Source organism: Melanotaenia boesemani, chromosome 11 (assembly GCF_017639745.1).
Source record: "Melanotaenia boesemani isolate fMelBoe1 chromosome 11, fMelBoe1.pri, whole genome shotgun sequence".
Lineage (NCBI taxonomy): Eukaryota > Metazoa > Chordata > Actinopteri > Atheriniformes > Melanotaeniidae > Melanotaenia > Melanotaenia boesemani.
In genome coordinates this window covers 11,815,292-11,837,825 of record NC_055692.1, presented here as the reverse complement: position 1 = coordinate 11,837,825, position 22,534 = coordinate 11,815,292, and the positions used below count along the sequence as shown (strand labels likewise).

At 39.5% G+C, this 22,534-nt stretch overlaps 3 protein-coding genes across 8 annotated transcripts in view; 2 read left to right on the top strand and 1 right to left on the bottom strand.

Moving 5' to 3' along the window:
- The window catches only part of taok3a (TAO kinase 3a), a 63,322-nt gene extending 58,574 nt beyond the window's left edge, over positions 1 to 4,748 (top strand). For all 5 annotated transcript variants that reach the window (XM_041998391.1, XM_041998392.1, XM_041998393.1 and 2 more), the window contains 3 exons: positions 115 to 327; positions 682 to 864; positions 2,944 to 4,748. In XM_041998391.1, the coding sequence (XP_041854325.1) occupies positions 115 to 327; positions 682 to 864; positions 2,944 to 3,105 (558 nt within the window). In that variant the 3' untranslated portion in view covers positions 3,106 to 4,748. The remainder of the gene's footprint in view (positions 1 to 114; positions 328 to 681; positions 865 to 2,943) is intronic.
- A 174-nt stretch (positions 4,749 to 4,922) lies between these two features.
- Positions 4,923 to 6,407, bottom strand: pebp1 (phosphatidylethanolamine binding protein 1). Its single transcript, XM_041998401.1, has 4 exons — positions 6,194 to 6,407; positions 5,808 to 5,917; positions 5,454 to 5,554; positions 4,923 to 5,318 (listed from the first exon to the last, which is right to left on the bottom strand). Exons 1-4 carry the CDS (start codon positions 6,326 to 6,328, stop codon positions 5,101 to 5,103), a joined length of 564 nt encoding a protein of 187 aa, XP_041854335.1. The 5' UTR covers positions 6,329 to 6,407; the 3' UTR covers positions 4,923 to 5,100.
- Positions 6,408 to 8,460: 2,053 nt separating this feature from the next.
- vsig10 (V-set and immunoglobulin domain containing 10) lies at positions 8,461 to 21,121 on the top strand. 2 transcript variants are annotated; one of them, XM_041998397.1, is made up of 9 exons: positions 8,461 to 8,713; positions 8,785 to 9,093; positions 10,741 to 11,046; positions 13,402 to 13,656; positions 17,290 to 17,574; positions 17,780 to 17,893; positions 17,999 to 18,011; positions 20,118 to 20,263; positions 20,364 to 21,121. In XM_041998397.1, the coding sequence occupies exons 1-9, from the start codon at positions 8,662 to 8,664 to the stop codon at positions 20,456 to 20,458; spliced, it is 1,575 nt and encodes a 524-aa protein (XP_041854331.1). In that variant the 5' UTR covers positions 8,461 to 8,661; the 3' UTR covers positions 20,459 to 21,121. The 2 variants fall into 2 exon arrangements, with proteins under 2 accessions (XP_041854331.1, XP_041854330.1); XM_041998396.1 differs by having other exon boundaries at positions 17,777 to 17,893.
- Positions 21,122 to 22,534: the final 1,413 nt, after the last annotated feature.

Here is a 22,534-nt window from a genome sequence, read left to right as displayed (position 1 = left end):
AGCACATTTCTCTTACATTTTAAGGGCACTGTAGATCAGTTTAAAGTCTGTTATTCTACGATCTATGTCCCAGAGCAATGTCTCTTGTTTCTCTGTTTCTGTCCCATCCACCAGGCATTGGAGCTGCAGATAAAGAAGCAGTTTCAGGACACATGTAAGGTGCAGACCAAGCAGTACAAGGCCCTGCGCCACCACCAGATGGAAGTTACGCCCAAGGCTGAGCACAAGACGGTGCTCAAGGCCCTAAAGGATGAGCAGACACGCAAGCTGGCCATCCTGGCTGAGCAGTATGAGCAGAGCATCAACGAGATGATGGCCTCGCAAGCGGTAAATGGAGACATTAAAACTGAACAATTTCAAAGCCAAGAGGAAAATCTGAAAAGTTTCTCCAGATCTGTTGCTTATTTCTATATCGTTTCCTTCCATCTCATATGTCTAATTTACTCTCACAATCCCTTGCACCTCCCTTCCTTTCCCACCGTCTCCCCATGTCCTCTCTGTCCCCCATGCCCTTCTGTTTTCATCCATCCCTTCGTCACTGCCTCCCCTTCCCTCCACTGCTGTCTCTGTCCTCCCTCATCTGTCTCCCGCCTCTCTCTCTCTCTCTCTCTCTCTCTCTCTCTCTATCTCTCTCTTTATATCTCCCTCTCCCATGTTGCGATCCATGGTCGGCCATGTCAGCTGCGTCTGGATGAGGCCCAGGAAGCCGAGTGCCAGGCCCTGAGGCAGCAGCTGCAACAGGAGATGGAGCTGCTCAATGCCTACCAGAGTAAGATCAAGATGCAGACCGAGGCGCAGCATGAGCGTGAGCAGCAGAAGCTAGAGCAGAAGGTGTCGCTCCGCCGGGCTCATCTGGAACAAAAGGTGTGCTGGAGGAAAGACTTCTTCATTCTTTCAAAGAAGTCATGCATTTCTACTTCTCTGCAGGACGTACTGTCCTGTTTGAGTCCGTGAATTTTTTTTTTTTTGTCAAATTAGTTGACTAATGAAACAAAAAAAGAGGTCAACAAATGTAGTAGTGAAAGCCACAAACAATTCAGTGTAGTACCTTCTGCCTGGTGATTAACTTGAAAAATACCCCATAATTATCAGATCTGTCCAGTATTAGCTCCCGACAAGTCACCTTTCCAACAAACCTAAACATGAGCCAGCAGAAAACAATATAAAACTGCAATCCCAACAGAATTTTTTTAAAAGAAACCTTCTCCAAAGAGACAATTAAATTAATGTTTCTTACACTTGACACACGTCTAAGTACAGTCATGGTCACATGAAATGCATATAAACATCTACATCTTTTATTTTATCTCCTAAATGACTTCATGAAAAAAAATAAAAAACATGTTGAAACTTTTTAACAGATGCTGTTCCTTCACAAAAGATCAGTTTGTTTTTTTTTCCCCAAAAAGTATTAATACAGGAAGTAAGAAAACATCTTTAACCTCTGAAATGCTGAATCTGTGTGTGTGTGTGTGTGTGTGTGTAGAGGTGCAACCATTAATTTACTGAATCCCAGCTAGTCTGCATCAATGCTTAAACGAATGCATCCGGAAACATATTTGCATCCACATTGGCAAGCAGCATGAGCGTGAAAGATGACCCAGAAAGACATTCACATGTTCACACAGACACGCACATACGCAGATTTCCTTCGCCACAGGTGGTGATGACAGTGGCATGACTTCCTGCAGGGTGCAGACAAACAGACGACAGAACTGTTCTCTTATTACAACAGTTGTTTTCATCTTCCATTTCCAAAAAAAAAAAACAGTACAATTAAGTTAATCTTCCTAAAAAGATTGCTCTTTGTTGTGTGATCTGTACAGCTCACGCACACCTAAACAGTACACTGATTTTTGTTTTGATTTTGTAATGTCTGCAGCTGTTTTAGGGCAGACTGGGAGCTTTATTATTTTGCACAAATGTGGCAGTTTTATCAGTTTTTGTCCCACAGTTTGTTTATAACACCCGCCTGATAGAGACATCTGTCATCTTTAATTTGGCTAATAAGACAACCTGTCATGTATACCAATGACATGCGATAAGTACGCTTCCTTCCAAACCGAACCTACGTCATTGCTACAGTCTAGTAGACAGCACTCCGACAACAAAAGAAGAGACCTTTGAAATGCCGCCCTGATCCAGTTCTGCTGGGTTCATCTCAGCCTGTGCAAGCAGTGGTGGTTTGTTGCCATCTTCTGGCTGCACCCGGGGTTTGCACACTGGCGCTGAGATGATGTCATGGTTTTAGAAGCACTATTGTCCTCCGGTTCGGTTCATGGTCAGAGTCTGGAGTGTTCTGTGCATGCTCAGTAGTTGGCCAGATTGCCGTATTGCGCCATACAGTTCTTTGTCTGTACCTGCGGATGTGTGTGAGCCGAGTTGATCCATGTGTTCGGCTCGACACAAACAACTTCGGTGCAAAGTCATCATTCCAGGCTTTGCATTTGATCAAAGAAACAAATCAGCTCCTGCACGCTGCGGACAAAATTAATTTTTGGGGGGGAGGGTTATGTGACTTTTATCCAACACCACAAGTTTACATATATATATATATAAATATAGACACGATGGAAAAACAGCTTATGGAAAACCACTTGTGATTTATGAACAGAAAAATCCAGGTTAATGACCATGTATAATTTAAACTGCATTAAATGTGAATGATATAAACCTGTTCAAACATTACTAACTATATTTGGAGGCCTCAGAAAATCTAGTATACTGCATCTTTCTCCATAAACCAAGTAAAGGTGGCAGCTCATAATGTTACACATGCTGACTGACAGGTATGTCTTACTGAGACGGAGCCACAATTAATGTCCACGTTTAACTGTGAAGGACTTATTCATTTTTAGGTACAGGGTGAACAGAGTATTATTATCAGACAGAGGATGTCTTGACAGCTAAACTAATCCTTGAACATTTCTTGTTCCTCTGCAGATTGAAGAGGAGCTGGTTTCCCTTCAGAAGGAGCGAACGGACCGGATCAAACACCTGCTGGAGCGCCAGGAGCGGGAGATCGACAGCTTCGACATGGAGAGTATGCGGCTGGGCTTCGGAAACCTTGGCGCCCTGGACTTTCCCAAGGATGACTACAGATGAAGGGTGCCGCCACCGCCGCCGCCATCTTCTCCTAGTCTCCGGGTGTCCGTTTGCCTCAGAACACCCCTCTTCTCCTTTTGACCTGACCTGGCCTGACAATGCAGGTGTTCGCTGCTGCTGACGCCCTCACGCAAACACACAAAAAACAAAAAAGACTAAAAACAAGAAAAAAACAAAGAAAAAAAAAAACCACAAAAAGATAAAACAGCTCTGAAGTGTTTTCTGGGCTGGTCAGACAGGGTTGATGGCAGGTTTGAGTGCCCCCCCCCCCCCCTAAAAAAACCCCCACATAAACTTCTTCCCCCTCCTTGCCTCTCATGATGTCATAAGATGACAAAAAGAGTAAAAAAATGCTGGATAACTTCCTGTACTTGTCATGTTTTTGTAAGAATAACATAGTCACAGTGTTTCTTGTGCAATGACGACACTTTTGTGGAAATCAAGAGGAGGGAGAGAAAACTGAGGGCCGTACGATGAACGAACCATACCTTCCCAGAGGGGAATTTTTTTTCTTTTGTAGTTTGTTTTTTGCTCTTAAAACAGTGCAAAAAAATCAATCTTGAGGCGATAAATCAAACAGTTGATCCTTCCGCAGCCGTTTCTCTGCTGCTTCTTTCAACACTTTTTGGTATTTATTCATCAGGACATTTTTAGGAAGAAAATTGGATAATTTGATACTATAAGACACAAATATCACAATGTACATACAAGTACGCTGATATAATAAATGTGACTCCTTCAGGTGAATTTGATTACTGGAGGATGGCTGAATCATGGTACTCAGACTGTGTATTGTTGTGATTTTCTCTGCACTGGCAGCAAATGTGAAAAATAATACATGTGACATGTGAACTCCCAGCTAGCACAAAGGGCTTCATGAGGAGGGCAAGGGGGGGCCTTGTACTTTGTGTATAGATGGATTTATGGAGAGCTTTTACTTATTTTCGTATTGTATTTTAACCGTCACTCGAATCAAAGGAATTTTTAAAAGTGCTTTTTTTTCCCCTGCCCCCTCCTCAGATCATATTTGAGGTCCTGTCATTGGTCACTTTTTATTTTTTTTTTTGCTCCCTCCCTCTTTTTGCGTTACAGAACTCCCAAGCTGTGTATTTTCTTATCAACCAGACCAGTATAATGCTTTATTGCATGCACTTTATTTTTTTTCCAGGTTTAAAGAAAGCATGAATCTGTCAGAGCTTTTAATTATATTTGTAAATAAAGTGCTCATCAGACAAAATAAAGATGTCTAATTTGAATTCCTCATACCACTGGAGTGCCATTTTAGTCTTAACCTCTGAACCATTTAATAGCAACATATAATTCTATCACTTAAATTCAGTAAAAGCATTTTTTCCAAATTTAAAAATTTTAATGTAATTTCAGGTGACATTTGCCAGAATTATGGAAAAAAAAATGTACTCAAGTGATCATTTTCATTGGACCTCAATATTGATTAAAATGGCACTCCACACAGCCTACCAGAACAAGGCCTCAGTGATGAAGCCTTATCACCCATCAATACTAACCCAGACTGCAATATTTTCCAAAGCAAGGATCTCATGAAGTTAAATTCCTGCCTTGTCTATGCTGCTCATATCTCTAGTGGGGGGAACCCGGGTGTGATTAGAGGGGGAGGAATTGGGTGAATCCGAGTTGGGAAATAAGATTAAAGGTCTGTCCTTGACTCAAATTGCAAAACTGGACAAGTAAACAGGCCACAATGCCGTGCCACTGCAAATGACTTAAATGTTTTACACATTCTTTTTAAATGAAACTTGCAGAGGGAGTGTTACAGAAATAAATTGACAAAAACAAACTGTTTTCACTGATTTATTGAGAGCACAAGTGACAATGGTGAGAAACTCATTTCTGTGGCACAAAAAAGTGCTTTGTTCCTGTTCAGGGTTTTTCTGCTTCTTGCAAAAATGGGAAATTTCTTGCAGACCAGCAGCCTTAGTGGAAACACCTAATGTCAAACCCTTTGGAGTTGAGTTTTTATTTTCCAGCCAGCTGCTCATATAGTTTAGGAACATAATCATCCCATTCAGCCTGGTAGCAGGTTCCTGCCACAGGGGCTCCCAGGTTGTACTTCTGCCTGAAGGTCTGGATCTTGAACTTGCCGCGTCCATTCCCGGAGCGGTTAGTGAGGACAGATTCAGAGCAGGACAGGCTGCCTGGCTGCTCATATACCAGCCACACATACCTGTGGAGACCTGAAGGAGGAGGGTGCAAGAGGTTTAAATTGTGCTACAGTGCTGAAGAAAGGCACTTTTTCATTCGAATACATTTAAGGTTTTTACAATGGTTTAAAACTTCAACTGACACATTAATATTAAAAAAATAATTACCTGTTCCCTTAGGGGGACCGGAGCCCACATAGTCTGACATGATGCAGCCTGAGGACACATCGTTCCCCTTCATGTTGACCACCAGAAAGTGGTGCCACTCCCTTTAGTAAAAGGACAAAAAAAAAAGTTTAGGAGATGCTGTGAAGTCACACATATGGTATGCAAAATCGGCTTCAAACGTGCAGGTAAATTGAGAGATGCTTTTAACAAGTAATGCCACAAACATAAAATGAAGGTGGCAGACTCACGTGATATGAGTACTTTTAAAAAACTACTAGCAGAGACAACTAGCACTTTGGGTCCCATCTTGGTTTAATACAGCTTGGTTGTCTGACATGAAGGAGTAAACCTAACCTGAATTTGGGGTCTTTCCTGCTGGGAGCGTCAGGGTCAGTTAGGACCAAAGTATACAGTTTACTTGAGTCACATCCATCCCACTCCACGCAGGTGGGTCGATTTTGCACCTGCAGGTAAATAAGTGAGTTAGCAAAGTTACAGTTGACACAGATACCCACCTGGGGGCGCTGTTCGACGTCTTAACAAGCAAGCTTGCCAGAGAAATTATGTAACCCAATTCATTGTTGGTAAATATGCACTAAGAATCCCCATTCATTTCCTAAACTGGTTGTGTTCGCCTGGGGAAACAAACACTTAAGATGCGTTTCCAATACAGCTAAACCGTATAACTCTGCTAACGACACTATTGTTAGCTTAGCTGGCAACATGAGTTAGCCGACTACCTGTGTTGGCGTGAACACCTTGCCGAGTTCGTCGATTTCCAGAGAGCCATACTTAATTGTCAGAGGTTTCGCAGGCTTTTCTTCAACCTCCTGCAGGGCGAGAGGCCCAGACCACTGGCTCAAGTCAACGGGCATTTTACTCCTATTTCGACTGCAGTCACTGAACCGCTACTGGCAGACCATAGAGAAACCGAAAAGTGCTGCGTTCAAGTTCCATCAAAAGATATGGTAAGCGGAAACGTGGAAAAAAAGCGTTCAAGAAAACTTGTTGGAAATAGCCTATAGTTAAAAATTTAAGAGTAATTTAATAAATTAGCACGAATATGCATTATTTGTGAGTGAATTCTTTCCAAATTGTGATTAAAAGAAATCTATAAAAGCTATCGGCTTCACACTTAGATTACACATTTTTTTTTTTATCTTCTCATATATTCGAGAGATAAAAGAAAAACAAGTCAAATCGAAAAGTGTTTGGTATTCATGACACCAAGTTCATTAGGAGGTAATCCAGCTAATCAGTGACACTTCAGTGTAGATAATTCTGCTTTTGCAGCGCGGCGGCCTGTTTTTACTAATAATCTCTCAACACTTTGAATGTCACAAACAGCAACAGCTACAAATTACCGCCAGAGGGCGCAGTTGTATCATTACCAAGTGGAATCTGGTTTGTTTAAATTCTTGTCAATCAGATCGTCCCTCCTCCATCACATGTGCTCCATTAACACACTTGCCGTGTCCAGACACCCTATTTTAGAATCTGGGACTGACAGTAAGGGAATGATGGTATAACTGGCTTTATAATTTTAGAAACAATTTCTCACCTATTCAGCGATGGTCATCTATTGTTTTTCACCATTCCTCTGGAGGGATTTAACTGTCTGGTATAGCCGTCTGCTGCATTACACATTTTCTGAAGCAAATGTTCCTACATTCCCTAAGATTTTTTCTTGCATAATTCTGAAAATTTTAATATCAATATTTAGTGAAACCACATTTTTCAACATATACTGTCAAGATGATCCCACACTGCTTCAGTAATGTTCCCCATTCTTTGGGAAAAAATTCATCCCTTCATAAGAGCTGTCACCACTGATTTTTTGTCAGGTTCTTGTACCATTTGGCACATCTCAGCCTTTTCTGCCCATTTTCCTTTCCTGAATGGCTTAACTGCCACACTTTCATGAAGACCATTTCTGATGAGGCCTCACTGAAGAGTAGAATCAACGAAGGCCCAGAAGCATCTCTAAAGTACCAATTTCCTTTTCTTCCATTTCTTAAGACTCTTGAGACACTACTCTTTCGTCAAAGACAGATATTTTTCTTTAGTTAAGGTCTGATACTTCATTTACGCTCCACTTGTTCAGTTTCCTCAGGCAGGATAAATCCATACTTTGTTACACCAAATTCTGAACCCACCACCTGAATGTGGCAGCTGAAATTGAGTCTCAGACCAGACAACGTTTTCCCCAATCTTCCATTGTCCAATGTCAATTGTATCATCCATTTCCAATTCTTAGCTCAGTGGTTATTTTAGTTACTGTTGCCTTTGTCATCTCCAGCCGTCTACCCATTCTCCTGATAACATATTTTTGCCCAGACACTCATGTTTTCTCTTTTTCAGGCCATTCTCTGTAAACCCTACAGATGGTTGTGTGTGAAAATCCCAGTAGATTAGCAATTTCTAAAATACTCTGACCCATCTGGCACTAGCAAAAGTGACACGTACAAAGTCATTAAATCCCCTGTCTTACTCATTCTGATGCACAATTTAAACTTCAGCAAGTTATCTTAACCATGTCTACATAGTCAAGATCCAAGATGTGACTGGCTGATTAACAATACTGACAAGCAGTTTAACAGATGTAGAAAATTAAGTGGTTGAGTGTATCTGTTAATATACATATTGATAAATAAGTGGTGTCCAAAATGTTGCACACTACTATTAATATTCAGTAGGAAAGTTGCTATTGGATTAAACAAGTAAAACTAAACAAAATGAACTTATTTCACACTTATTTAACTTGAAATTTTGTCTTATTGATCTTGCCCATTTTAACCTATATTGTATTTGCAAAGAATATATGCACTGTTCACAATCAGTTCATTAACAACAATAACAATAATAATAATAATAATAATAATAATAATAATAATAATAATAATAATAATAATGTTACTGTGCCTTTAACAAGGTGAGTTCAGGGTGTGGTTAATTCACGCCAAGGTTTCCGGACCCTCATGCTTAGTAAACAAAGCACGTCCGGTGGTAATCTGCAAGAGACAGAAGAGTGGCATATCATGTCAAACTGGTCACCTGTGCAGGTGCTGTGGTCGGTGTTCTGTAGTTTACTGGTGCCCAGAGAAGTCTTGTGTATCCCAGACAGGCTCTCACAGGTGGACTAGTCAGACAGGTTTGGACCAGAAACCTTTCGTTCAATCATTTCTGGGGGCGATGTAGGACAGCTAACATGAATACAGTCGCGACTGTTGCGCTTCTTGGGGTGTTTTTAACTGCAACAGGTGAGTTTCACTCTCGCAGGTGAACCTGAAAGTACATATATAGTTATTTAACTCTCCTTCTCTTGTTAAAGCGGCAGTTTCGGGCAACGGCTCCACCGAAACGCTGATGACAGCCAACCCTGGCGACATCGCTGTACTTCCTTGTTACACCGTCGGTAATGAGACACCGTCTCTGACAACGTGGACGAAAGATGGGCGAGAAGTCAGCAGCGGCGGCGTTTCAGCGAGCCCTCCACCCGCTGGACAGCGCCTCGTCGTGCTGCATGATGGGAGTCTGAACATCATAGGAGTGTTAACTGGGGATGAGGGGAGCTACCTGTGCAGCTCCATTTTGCCAGTCAACCGCAGCTTCCAGGCGCGCGTGCTGCTTCAGGTTACAAGTAAGTGTGCGTCTGCATGGTTTATTGAATATTAGGTCGTCGTTTGAAAAAGTTATGGAGGCCAGTTAGTGACAAAACTGGTTCTTCAACTTAGGTCACGTGACTTCTGAATTTATTTGCAGGAAGCATTTTGATGTGATTCGTGCTTCACATGATACAAATTTCAGAATTAATTTTAATAAAGCTGTGGAGCATTATAAAGTAAAATAATCTGGATATTCAAAACAAGATAAACAGTCTATTAATTTGTTACCGTGTCCTTTATGCCAGATATCCAGCAAAAATGGCTTAAAAAGCATGTCACAGGTTTAAAAATAAAGAAATTATAACAATTAAGACCACATGCGTTAACTCTTTGAGCCCTGTGTGCATTTTCTAGGTATTTGCTCAAAAAGTGTATACTTGTAATGAATGAGTATCTCTAAGTCACAAAAGAGATACACTGTATTGAGATATTTTAAATATCAGTACATGTGTTGCTGGTGATGAATAAATGAAGATGGCACATTGCACAAATGAAAAAAGTTTTAGGCTTTGAGAATGAATATGAATATCTGTTTGGAATGAGGCAGCTGTAGCTCTTAACCTCTGTCAAACCATAGTACAATATGTTAACATAAGGCCAACTCTGATAAAGAGAAGAAAATGAGAAGTCTTAGTTCACACAGTTCAGTCGAGGTCTCCCAAATGGCCGTTTTGGCACTCTTACGACATGGCAAAGCCCAACACGGTAAGTTAAAATTTAGTCTATGATGTCCACTAGAGAAAATGGATTAAGCCTAAGGCGACTGGTACTGGTTTTATAAAGGGGTCAGTGATGTTTGCTAACCTGTTTGTTGGTTACTCCGCCAGCAGCAGTCTAGCTTTGGGCCTCCAAGGTGGCGAATCCAGTCAGCGTTGAAGTTCAGGCTTTTGTTTTAAAAAATGAGATTCTTGAAAACAAATCTGTGTTGGTTTCTCATAGGGTGCAATAAGGTTAATTCAAACTCTGGTGGGATTCCATCAGTGGTTCCTCAGGAGCTGGCTGCTGCTCCCCACCAGCTGAAGCTGTTTAACTCAAATTGGAGAAATTGCCCCACCTACCAGCCATCTCAGTTATGATGCCTTCATGGCTTTAGGACACCACAGTGCTGCTTCCAATACAGCTACCGCAGACATTGTTTCTCCATGAAACCAGTACAGATTGTTAGAAACAAATTGTTACCTAAAAATACTCCTAATAGCACAGTTAGGTCATCTGTTCTTCCCCAGTTAGGGCACCTCAGATTTAAAAAGATTAATGAATCTTTGCAGCTCAACAATTAACTGTTTGTGGACTGAAGAAAACATGGTTGCAACATTTTTGGCTGCTTTTTCTGTTTAAGGATTTAGCACTCCTGTCATCATATTGGAGATTATTAACTGTGTGCATATTGAGGAACATGCTATGATAAGAGTGTCTTCCACCTGTACAAGTTTAGGTTTAGTATATGAAGTTTAAATTAATAAACACAATGAAAAGTTCCATTTGTCTGTGTATTGAGAAGTGACTGATCAGGCTCTGTGAGATACCAAATGCTTCTACAGGACAGGTATATGCTCATCCTGCATTTATGGATTGAATCCACTCAGTAAAACCTACATCACCCTATTGTGTTTTGGCTAAAGGTGGACCAGATGAAGTATCAGCATCCATATCTGCAAACAGTGTGTTGCACAACGGGACCGTCGTAGCCTATCGGGGCTCTTCTGTCACCTTGAACTGCTCCGCCTTCTCCTACCCATCTCAGCAGCTGAGCTGGGCCTTCAAAGGTGCATCATACAGCAACGACACACTGGCTTCCACCTCAGAATCCAGTCTTGGCTTCAAAATGGAGAACGTTCAGCCCAGCACTCAAGGAGTTTACACCTGCATGGCCCTCAACACCGTCTCTAACAAGTCGGTCAGCAAGAGCACAGAGCTGCTGGTGTATTGTAAGTACAACAAGCAGAGTGCTGTGACACTTTTATGTGCATTCTTGTGTAAATTTGAATGCAACAGGACACATTGTGATATGAAATGACTCCATGTAAGCAGCGTGGCACCTCAGCGCTCTAAGGTCCCAAGAGTCACCTTTTAATGGACCAGGGCTGAAAAATGCTTGTTTACAGCTGGTTTGGTGCATACAAGCAGAAGAAGGCCAAGTAATTTCTTGCTGTTATGTTGGCTTTTCTAGCATGTGGACATGGTATGGCAGCACCTATAGCATCAAATCAGGTGTCAATGAAAAGCTAACCATGATGGCTATATCTTAAAAAATTATTTTTTTTTTACAGATTTTTACATGCAAACTGAGCTTATAAGAGAGAATAAATCAAAGATGAGACATAGCTGCTGGCATGTTGGAGATGATGCAACAACAATCTGGGGGAATACATTGAAATGAATTAAAAGTTTTACTTAATTTTACCCTCAGGACCTTTGTTAATGGAAAGAATAGACCATTTTTGCCAAGAACATATAAATCAGTGAATAACAAAAGGGTTTTATAACTAGATAAGCTCCCTGCAGTGTATTTATTTGCATTAATTTTAACTGCTGCTTTCACCAGATCATAAAATGCTTTGTATCAATCAAATGACAAGAATCTCAGCCTTCTAATGGTAAGTTGCATGTGCAGCCACTTTAAAACAACACTGGTGTGCTGAGATCTTTTGCAACATCGCATATCATCAATTTCAGTTATATCAAACCACTCCCTGAGGGTCAGTGTCCTGCAGGTTTTGAGACATTTCCCTGCTTCAAAGCACCCAACTCAAATTAACGGTTAATTGTGCAGAACTTGACATCAAGCTGTTGGATCCATTTAAGTTGAGTCATGTTTGTTGGAGCTGGGAAGCGTCTAAAACCTGCAGGGCAGTGGCTCTAAAGGAGAGGAGTATGAGTCCCCGAAGGTGATATGTGGCCTTGTGATATGGGTTATGTCTGTGTGTTTAATACAGAAAGCATGTAGACAGAGAGATGAAATGTTGTGTAAATAAGATAAAATCAGGCTGTTTAGATTTTAATACAAAGGTTTTGGTCACAAGTTGCATTTTTAAGCAGTTCATATAACAACTTTGCATCCTTATGTTTGAATGTAGAGCTGTTCATATTTTTATGTATCTCGTAATAATCCTCCATCTTATGTTGTAGATATAGTTCTCTGTGAACACTGAACAGAAGCTGAAATTTAAAAGATTAAATCCAAACATTTGTCCGAAAAACCACAATTAGATTTTTTTTTTTAATCTTTCAGCCCTAGTGAACACATAATCCTAGCGCTGTCCACTTGTGATTGGATCCCCTGCAGTGGTAACAGATTGTCTCTCTTCCCATCTTACTTAGGTTCACCCATGTACGTCACAGCTGCAGATTGTCAGTGTGAGAAGTTGATTATTTGAGGAGATGGCAAACAGTTGTGCACAATCATCTACATTTTACTATATGGAAACAGCTACCATGTCCCAGTTCCTCATTGTTTTCCCTTTTACCAACATCATCTTATAGCACAAACAAAAGCAGGGCTTTGGTATTTTTCCACTTTGGTTTCAAGGTCAGTAAAGCTGCAAAAAATACCTACTCAATTTTTTATGTTTTAGTCAAAACATTTCCTGAGGATTAGCAGATAACCATTTTGCAAAGTTTTGTGGTCCGCCTATCAGTTTTTAATAACTTGGTGTGCAGTTCTCTGAGATTAAATAAACAAGGGCATCCACCTGCTGTACATAATCTGAGTGGGGATGCAGATTAGAAAATATTCAGATTGGAATGAAAACTAACAGGGATACGTGGAAAAAATACCCCTTTTTATTTGAGTGATTAAAAGTAGCGGACATGTCATTTTAACAAAGTTTGCCTGTAACGTTGCATTAATCTTATCTTACAAGTCATGAAATGACAACATGACCTGCAGGGTTTAAGAGGTAGTGGTTGTTTTGCAGTCCTAATTTATCAAGTGGGAAAAATATCTTGAATGTACATCCTGACTCCTGAACACACACTTTTTCCTGTTTTTAATGATTTCCTGTAGTTGTGACTTTTCTACATGAAGGAAAATGAGCATGTTTACTTAGTGACCTACTTCTAAGTGATAATCTTGCCACACTTTTCAGAAATTGGGCTAAGAATTGACCCTAGAGTCATTAAAGATATTTAGAAACACTGAAGAAAAGCTGGAGTTTTAACTGAGTATTTCTCTCTGCACACACTTGAACAAGCTGAGCAAATTTTAGCAGAGATGTTTTCTGTATCTTTAGTCTTTTTTTTTTTTTTTTTCTTTCTAAATTGATGGGTTTTGTCTTGACTAGATGTTCCAGGAACACACCCTGACTGTAGATGGGAGCCAACGCAAGACCCCTCCTACGTCCACTTCATCTGCTCCTGGTTTGGATTGTATCCCACGCCAAAGCTTCTTTGGGGGAAAGACGGTGCGTTCCAGGAGACGGACAGACTCACGGCGAAGGTGAACCGCTCTCTACTGTCTGACGGGCAGATTCTGACCTGCAAGGCCCAGCACCAACTGCTCAATCTGCAGGAAGAGAAGTCGTGTTCGTTTACCCTCAGTAAGTATGTGGTGGAGAAATGAGCTGCGTCCCATCCTGAGACGGGCAGCTGCTGAATCTTTCATGTGTTTCCAGCTAAGAGGCTACTGAGTCTCTGCACTGCTGCAATGGTTGACACGGTTTCTCTACACCAAGTGTCTCAATAACGTGGAGGAAAATCATAGCAATTAATACATTTTGTCTCAGAAAACTGCAATTACAAACAAGAAAATAGTAGCAGCATCTTAAAAAAATCTGGTTAGATAAAAAATTACATATTATGACACAATGAAAATCATTTGGTCCTCACAAGGTGTTACAACCTGGCCCAGCTAGGGAAAGAAGGAAGTAACACAAAAGAATGATGCCCGGATGTAAGGTGGAGTAATAGGGAATTTATTGTCCCAGGTGGTGGAATGTAAACTGACAGAAGCAAACAAGAGGGATGGGCGAGGTGGGGTTGCTTTAATCAAAGAAACAAATAAAACAGAACAGACTAAATAAGTGGAGAACAGCCAGTCTAACTAAGTAATGTTCAAAACCCAACTGACTGCACCAAATACAATACAAAACCAGAAGCAGCACCACTAAGAAAACCACTGTGAAATGATACCAAATGGAGGCTTGGAGGCTCAACACTAGACCTCAGAAGTCAGACACAATGCAAAATATCTCACAAAAAAGCAATAAACAGAACACAACTGCAGCTGATCCAGGGGATGCCACGGTGTGGTGATGTGGAGCCAGTCCCAACCAGGCGATGACACATGCTCATTTGCATACAAGATGGATTAATTAGTTCAGTAGGTGACAGCAATATCACATGGTCCTACAGTTGGGTAAATAAACATGAGATTATCTCAGTCATGTCACCTTCAACGCTAAACCAAAATGCAGAAGCAGTATGTGGAAAAACTAAGTACACCTTTACCGCTTTCATCTGAATTTGTAAGATAATGTGTGGAAAAGTAAATTTGACTGATTTGTTTAAATCAAACTGGGTTATTACACCCTCAAGTTTAAACAAAAGAAGTGAGATGAGTGTCCATTGATGCGCACACGGTCCGTGGTTGTTGTCAGGCATTTTTCATTGAAGGCACACTGCATATTTTATCCTTTTCAGCTTTTTCTTCAGACTCCTTCAGAATGAAAACTGATGTTAAAAGCTTCAGTTTGTCTTTTGCTCAGTAGAGATGAGCTGATTCTGAGCTCTGAACATCACAAACCTGTCAGTTCATGCTTCTTTTACTTCTCTCTCAAGTAACATCTGTATGTGATAATACAACTGTAAACATGACTCGGATAAATGCTAATGTTTAAAGCTACAATCAGGTGACTGAGTATAACTCTAGGCTTTGCAGAAACCTTGTTTATCCTGTTTGTATGATACAAATGAAGGATTTATGAGCTCATAGATGCAGCTTCTGTTTCTCTTTTTCACATCACAAATTCATCAGTTTCTCAAATATTTTTTACAGCTAGTAAAAAAGATTGCATAGCCTGTTATACTCCAGTTTTACCCTAGAATAGTACAATCTGTTGACCCATCAGGTTAACAAGAACCGCATCAAGATGGAAACGAATCATCTCACTACTAAACAATCGAATCTCTGAATGTTTGTTGTGATTTTTGTGCTTTGACGATTTATTTCAGCTTAGTTGGAGCATTGCCTTGCCACATGAGGAATGCTCAGCATGAACTTACATGCATGTTACATAGTTTAGTTGCAAGTTATTTTAAGTTTGCTTATAATCTGGTAATAAATTAGACTATTCGAAAGCAGTTATTTGGCTATTTTGAGCAGGTCGAGCAGTTGTCTGCTCTTCAGAAGGTCAGTGAATCAATCCCTGGCCTCCCCAGTCCTCGTTTTGAAATGTCCTTTTGTAAGACACTGAACGCTTTTTGCCTTGGATTCATTTATTGGTGTATTATAGAGTAAAAGCTGACATAATAGGTTGAAAAAAGACCAACGAGTTCATGGCGGATGGGGCTTTGAGTGGTCGACAAGTCTTAAAAAGATCTATACAATATGTACATGTTTTCTCTATCTTTTTGCACCAGAACAGAGCAACAGCCTTTAGAAGGTTTCCAACACTCAGATAGTAAAATTAAAAATTAAAACATTTATTTTATGCCAATTCACATGGTTAAAAACATTTTAAGGAAGGACTGCCTTAAAACCTCAGCATTTATCCATGTGGTTATCCCACTGTTGGCTCACTACTTTACTTAATTTCGGCTGTAATGCTGTGGCTAAACAAAGTAATTCCAAAACCATCAGCATGTCATCTGAGGAGTGTGAGAAAATATGCTTTGTACGAGGAAGAGTATGCTGTAAACAAATGTACCTCCTCCCACATAGATTCCTGCAAAAAATCTGTTCTTTCTCTTGTGTATCTGAACTAAGTCACAAACCTGAGAAAACAGATTCAGTAATGTTCTTCAAATGTAGCTGGAATGGCCTAATTCTGCTTGCTATAACCTCCATAGTTTGGTTGCCGTCTATCTTTCTGTTTTTCTATTCTAAATGTATTGCTTAATGGTAGAATTTAATTGCTGCTGCAAATAAAAAACTCAGCCAGAGGTTCAGAGGTTGAGTGATTCGGTGGTGTAAAGGTTATCGTTGCATAAATACTTTATCTGCCATCATTAATGGATCAGAAAACCTGAAAATGAAGCGTGTCTTTCTCAAGCAAGACCCAAAACCTTCTGAATCTCTAACATTCTTGAGTAATTATACACCACATTTGTCTTTTTTGTGCCAAGACGTGGTTTCAGTTAAAGCTATAAAGTTTCACTTTGTAATGTTTGTGCTGAGGAATGAAATAATCCTGCACACGACCATTTTCTTAATCCCACTTCTGCTGGATTTCTGACCCTTTCAGTCGGCTGCTGCACATTACGACTTTTCACATGATCATTTCATTTTCATCTCTCAGCATGTTTGGGTTGGAGAAACTTGTCCTCATGATTCCAGCTTTTTTTTTAACTCCAACCCTGTTATTAAAAGTGTAACACATGAATAAACCTGTAGTTCGTCTTCCACTTGAAGGAATTTTAAAACTCTTTAAAAAAAAAAAAAAAAAACATTTCTTGATATGTAGCTGGATTATGTACTTTAGCCTGTATAAAATCAGCACAGCTATGTATGTGTGGGTTGTTTTTTCACCTCCTCACTGTTTGTGAATGTTCCTCTTCTCTGTATTATACAGTAAGTGGTGCTCACACCTCCACTCCAGCCCACTACAATGCAATACTTATGAGAAAACCACCAAAGATGTGATTGTTAGGTATTTCTTTTTATGTAAGAAAACAACAAAGGTCTGTTTAGACATTTTTTCAGGTCTTTTGTCAAGAAACAAAAGTTGGGTGATAATCTAAGTGTCATTTTTATGTTTTTAAAGTAATTAAAAGTATAACCACTTAGTAATTAACCCATTTTATACAACACTACTTGGCCAATATGAAGGGTGATGCTATTCCTGTTTTTAGGAATGCATGAGGGCACATCCCCAGAGTTGCTTCTTTTTTATAATAATACCAAATCGTTTTTTGACCCCGAAACGTTGTGTTGTACAGTTAACCCAGGTGTTAATCCTACCTGTATAAAGAGACTCTTTAGATTGATTGTTTCTCTTTTTTTTCTTTCTCAGTGTCTCCGTACCCTGTGGGTGATCCGCTGGTCACGGCTCTGGAGGCAACCAGCATAACTCTGACCTGCAGTGAGACCACATCTTCCCCCCCTGCCAACACTACATGGAGAAGAGGGCTACAGCAGGACAGCATCGTTACCGGGTCCAAATACGTCCTGTCTGAGGATGGCCCCACCTTCAAACTGACCATATTCAACATCAGCAAGGATGACGAAGGAGTCTATTTCTGCCGCAGCGAGAACCCGTTCGCTGTCCGAGAACTGGAAGTCTACCTCACTGTGAAGGGTGAGTTTGACTCGCATGTACATGAATAATGTGCTTACTAGTGTGGGATTAAAAAGTGAAGCAAACCTTGAACACTGAGATTCATGATGTAAAAGTTAGTTATGGCAGTTACGACAAAGTCTTCATCTGGAATGCTGATAAACCAGCTGTTCCAGCTGTTTCCTGTTTCCTTATCTTTTCTTGTCCACATCCTAACTCTCAGCAGCGTCCTCCGCCTACACCGGCGCGATCATCGGCGTCTTTATAGCTGCGCTGATTGTGGGCTCAGCGATAATCGTGACAAAAACGCTTTACTCCAGTCGACACCGAATTTGCCTGGGTAAATTCTGATTATCGTTACCGCATAAGACCATAACTCACACATACATGTTACATTATGATTTTATGAATCAACTAATACCAATTTCACAATTCTTTATTTCAGGAGGAGGCTTTGGGTGAGTATCTCATGTTTCATGCTTATTTCAGTTACCAGCCCATGTCATTTACCAGATGTTCAGTCTATAAGGAGCGATTCAGTGTTGACTCAGAGTTTAGATTTTTTTTTTTTTTTTTAATGCATAATTAATTTTTTATTTAAAATGGAAGCAAATACTTGGATATATTGGAAAAATACTTCATTCAGACTTAATGGGATCCAGAAAATTAATTGAAAACATGGCCAGTCTTGTCAGAGTGAAGCACAGTGGTGTGAGTGTGATGGTATGGGGCTGCATGCATGTAAATGGGAGTGAGAGAGATTACGTCTGTAATTACAAGCTGACAAGATCAACATATGAAATGTTGAAAGAGGAGACTCCAAACTGTGACATTCAACACATGTTCATGTTTCTTCATGGTCATTTGGGGGGAAAGAATCATTCAGATAAAGAGCTGTTTTTATGACTTAAACAAATACATGAATTTCAAGCCCTTCCTTTTAAAACAAACTGTTTGGAATTTCTGTAAATTATCTATTTATTACCAAAACATTTATCAACTAATCAGTTAAGATGAAAAAAAGGCAGCTGCCACCTTCAATTTCACCACCATATCTCACTTCCTGATGTTTTATAGAACATGTGATGAGTGGCATTTAAGTTTGCATTTAATACCCTTAGTTTTTACATTTAGTTGCACTTTCTCAAATCTGGTTGCAAAAGGAGACTAAATGGTTAAAGTCAGATGCCGTCTGTTTGCATCAGTGGGAGTAGCTGTGTTATCTCATCTCAGGCATTAGCAGTTAGGGTGTGTGTGCGAGATGTTGCCACCCACTTCTAAGAAAAAAACTTCTAAGAAAACCTGAAAACAGTTTCACTTTTATACATAATTTTTTCATTATATGATTGGATTAAAAACCTTTTGGTTTTTTTTTAATAAATGTGTAGTATGTTTATATCAAAGTATGTTTGCTTCATACAAAAAGGAACAAGTAAGGGGAAAAGAACAGTATCACTGTTTATATGTTTATTATCTTTCTTAATTAGTTAAAATAAGTGTTTCATTTATATCATGCTGGAACTAAAGTGCCAAAAACAAGTGGCCAGTCTATCTATTGATATCTTTATGTAAACACGTTGTAAATGATGCAGCCATGGGTGCAGTTTGGCATCTAAAGTATGCTTTAGTTCCAGTGTGATTGCGTGGTTTTTAATGCTTGCTGCACCCTTACTGCAGGCTTGTGTGCACTTTGCACCAGGCAGAAACTGGGCAGACACCAGTGCACTTGAGGTTTGACCAATCTATGAAATCTTAATTGGTAAATGGAATAAATAGGAACCTCAAACAACAGACAAAATCATGGTGGACATGGCATAGAGTGAATACGTGATGCAAGATCCCAAATTTCCCTGAGGACTCTCCAAAGGGATTAATAAAGTACACTACTGTTCAAAAGTTTGGGGTCACTTTGCCATGGGATTCAATAGGGAAGTGACCCCAAACTTTTGAACGGTAGTGTATTTCTATTTCTATTCTATTCTAAGTAGTCACCCCACAGTGTTTTTGTATTATGTGTGTAACTTTAACACCACTATAAGACCAATTAAATAAAATAAAATGCTTCTTTTCTTTATCTCAGCAGAGCTGATGCAGATTGGTTATCTGCCTGAACAGGCTTAGTGCTTTTTAAATAAACAATAATATGTTGTTTAGCTGTTTTATGTAAGCTTGGAGACCTATTTCTGAGTTGCACGTGTTCCCAGAGAGTTTTGAAAGAATTTGAAACCTTGTTTATTTACATCCATGTTTTCTTACTAGTGATATTGTCCTTTGCTGCTTTTGTCAGAGAATTCCAACATTTCTATGTGGTTGCTAATGACAACTGCTATTCAGCTGAACAGTGACACTGTGTCTCATGTAAAGGCCTCCTACGGCACACACACGAAGCAAAACGGAAATCTTCCTTAGTTGTTTATGTGGAACCTAAAAGCTATTTAAACCTCCTTGGGATGGGCTAAACAAATGCTGGCCTAATATCTCCAGGAAAGCAGCAAACTGTTGATGATATTGGTGTAAAAGAGGATTTATTATCATGTTTCTATCATAACTTATTGACTCTTTAGGCAAATGATGGAGGAGGAAAATGGAGATGTGCTGAGTCTGGTGGACTCGGATGACGAACAGATCTTTCAGGACACTGTTCCTCAGCTGCCTCCATTAACTAACGGTTGCCACACCACGCTTGTCCAGATACACCGGATACCATCCAGTATGACCTCATTGTAGCAGGTTTCATTGGTTTTCTAGATTTAAGTGTTTGGAAGTATAATGTATAACAGTGTCCTCTTTTTTTTTTTTTTTTTTAAAAGGTGATCATGAGGATGCAGAAAGTAGTGACACAAGGCCTCAGCAGCAGGAAGACACTGAACAAACACAAGAACCAGCTGATCTTGTAAAATTTTAGGTACTGGGTATTTTGAAATTGTTTTTATTTGAGGTAAATACATTTTACCTCCATTAAGAATGGCAACTGAGTTGGTGGAAGATGTAATATGTTTTTTTTATATATTTTTTATTTTTTTGACCTGCATATTTTTATGATCAGTTTGTTTGTACAGCAGTTTGAATGTGTAATTTTAACGCAGTGAATATGTTTGTGTAAACAAATTGGAAGTTTTTTTGCCTCCATTCTGTATTGCACACATACTGTTGGATACACCCTCTGCCTGTCCATGTCTGCAACAGATTCACTGGAGTTTATCAAGCATCTTTGTTTAAGTTTGCTTACACAAAGACTGACTGTCAGTTTTTGAACAAAGCAAGTTAATGAGAAATCACGATGATTGTAAAAATAAACATTTAAATTAAAACTAAAACCGTACAATCACTAGTCACTTTATCAGGCACAGCTTGCTGGTACTGGGTTGGACACCTTTTGTCTTCAAAACTCCCTTAATATGTCATTACATAGATTCAACACTGTGTTGAAACATCGCTCAGGGATTTTGCTCCATATTGACATGTTAGCATCACACAGTTGCAGCAGATTTGTCAGCTGCATCCATGATGAGAATCTCCCGTTCCACCACACCCCAAAGCTGCTCTATTGGATTAAGATGTAGTGACTGTGGAGGCTGTTGGAGTCCAGTGAACTCATTGTCATGTTCAAGAAAGCAGGTGGAGATGATCTGAGCCTTGTGACATGGTGCATTATCCTGCTGGAAGTAGCATCAGAAGATGCTACACTGTGGACATTAAAGGATGGACATGGTTAGCAACGATACTCAGGTAGACTGTGCTGGTTAAACCAGGCAATGTTTTCCATCTTCTATTGTCCAGTATTGGTGAGTGTGTGTAAATTGTAGCCTCAGTTTCCTGTTCTTAGCTGACAGGAGGCACCCGGTGTGGTCTTCTGCTTCTGTAGCCCATCTGCGTCAAGGTTGGACATATTGTGTATTCAGAGATGCTATTCTGCAGACCTTGGCTGTAACCAGTGCCTTCCTATCTATAAAGATTGAAACATTTTCTCCACAAATACTGAGTTTGATCAAATGGTGGCTTAATTTAAAGAACATGACTTAATGTACTGTGCAATAACATATTGTTTGAATAAAAACTGTTAAGGTCAACACACCAGTAATATGACTTCACTGTGATGATAAATGTAGATTTACTGAGCTTGTCAATAAATTCAACCCAAATCTTATTTTAAGGGAATTCAGTACTAATTTTTTATGATAAATCTATGTACTTTATCATACAGTCAAAAGATCTGTTATAAAGCCAGACACCAGACCTGCTCAAAATGGAAGTGTTTAAGATTGTAAGTATTAAGATTGTATGGAAACAAGTACATTCACACAATTACAAATAAGGTGTATTTCTTATTTCACTTTTCTAGCATTTATATTTAATAGCTGCAGTTACATGACTTTAGAAAAAGATAAGGCATGTAAAAAAATACTCAGATTAAGTTTCGAGAAAAAGTCTTTGTGTACAACAGCTTGTCAAGTATTGCCCAAACATGTTGACTCAGTAATGTGATTCAGGTGTTCTGTAGCAGGAAACATCCAAAACCTGCAGGCCAGCGGCCCTCGAGGAACCACTTTGGACACACCTGTCTTAAATAAAACATACATTTAAACTTTACTGACAAAATATAATGGTTCACCATCCCAACAAGATAATGCATTTATGTAATAATATTAAAAATAATGCATTGTCATTTCTTTAACATAAATTACAATAAAATAATTTAAACTGGACAAATATTAAAATCACTTCATATGGAGGATGATCATTTTTATTGATCATTTAAGGATTTTATATAGGATTAGACTTCCATTTGAAGTTTCTTTTTTTCCTCCCATGTTTAGATTGCTGTATTGATTTTATTTTTAAGAAAGTACACTCTTTGGACAAAATTCGATTTAAAATTTTATTTATGTTTGTCCTGTATTTCTTCACCAGGACAACAGAAGAGATTTAATATCTCTCAGACATGTTGTTTCTGAGTCCCATTTTTCAGGAGTGTTTTAAA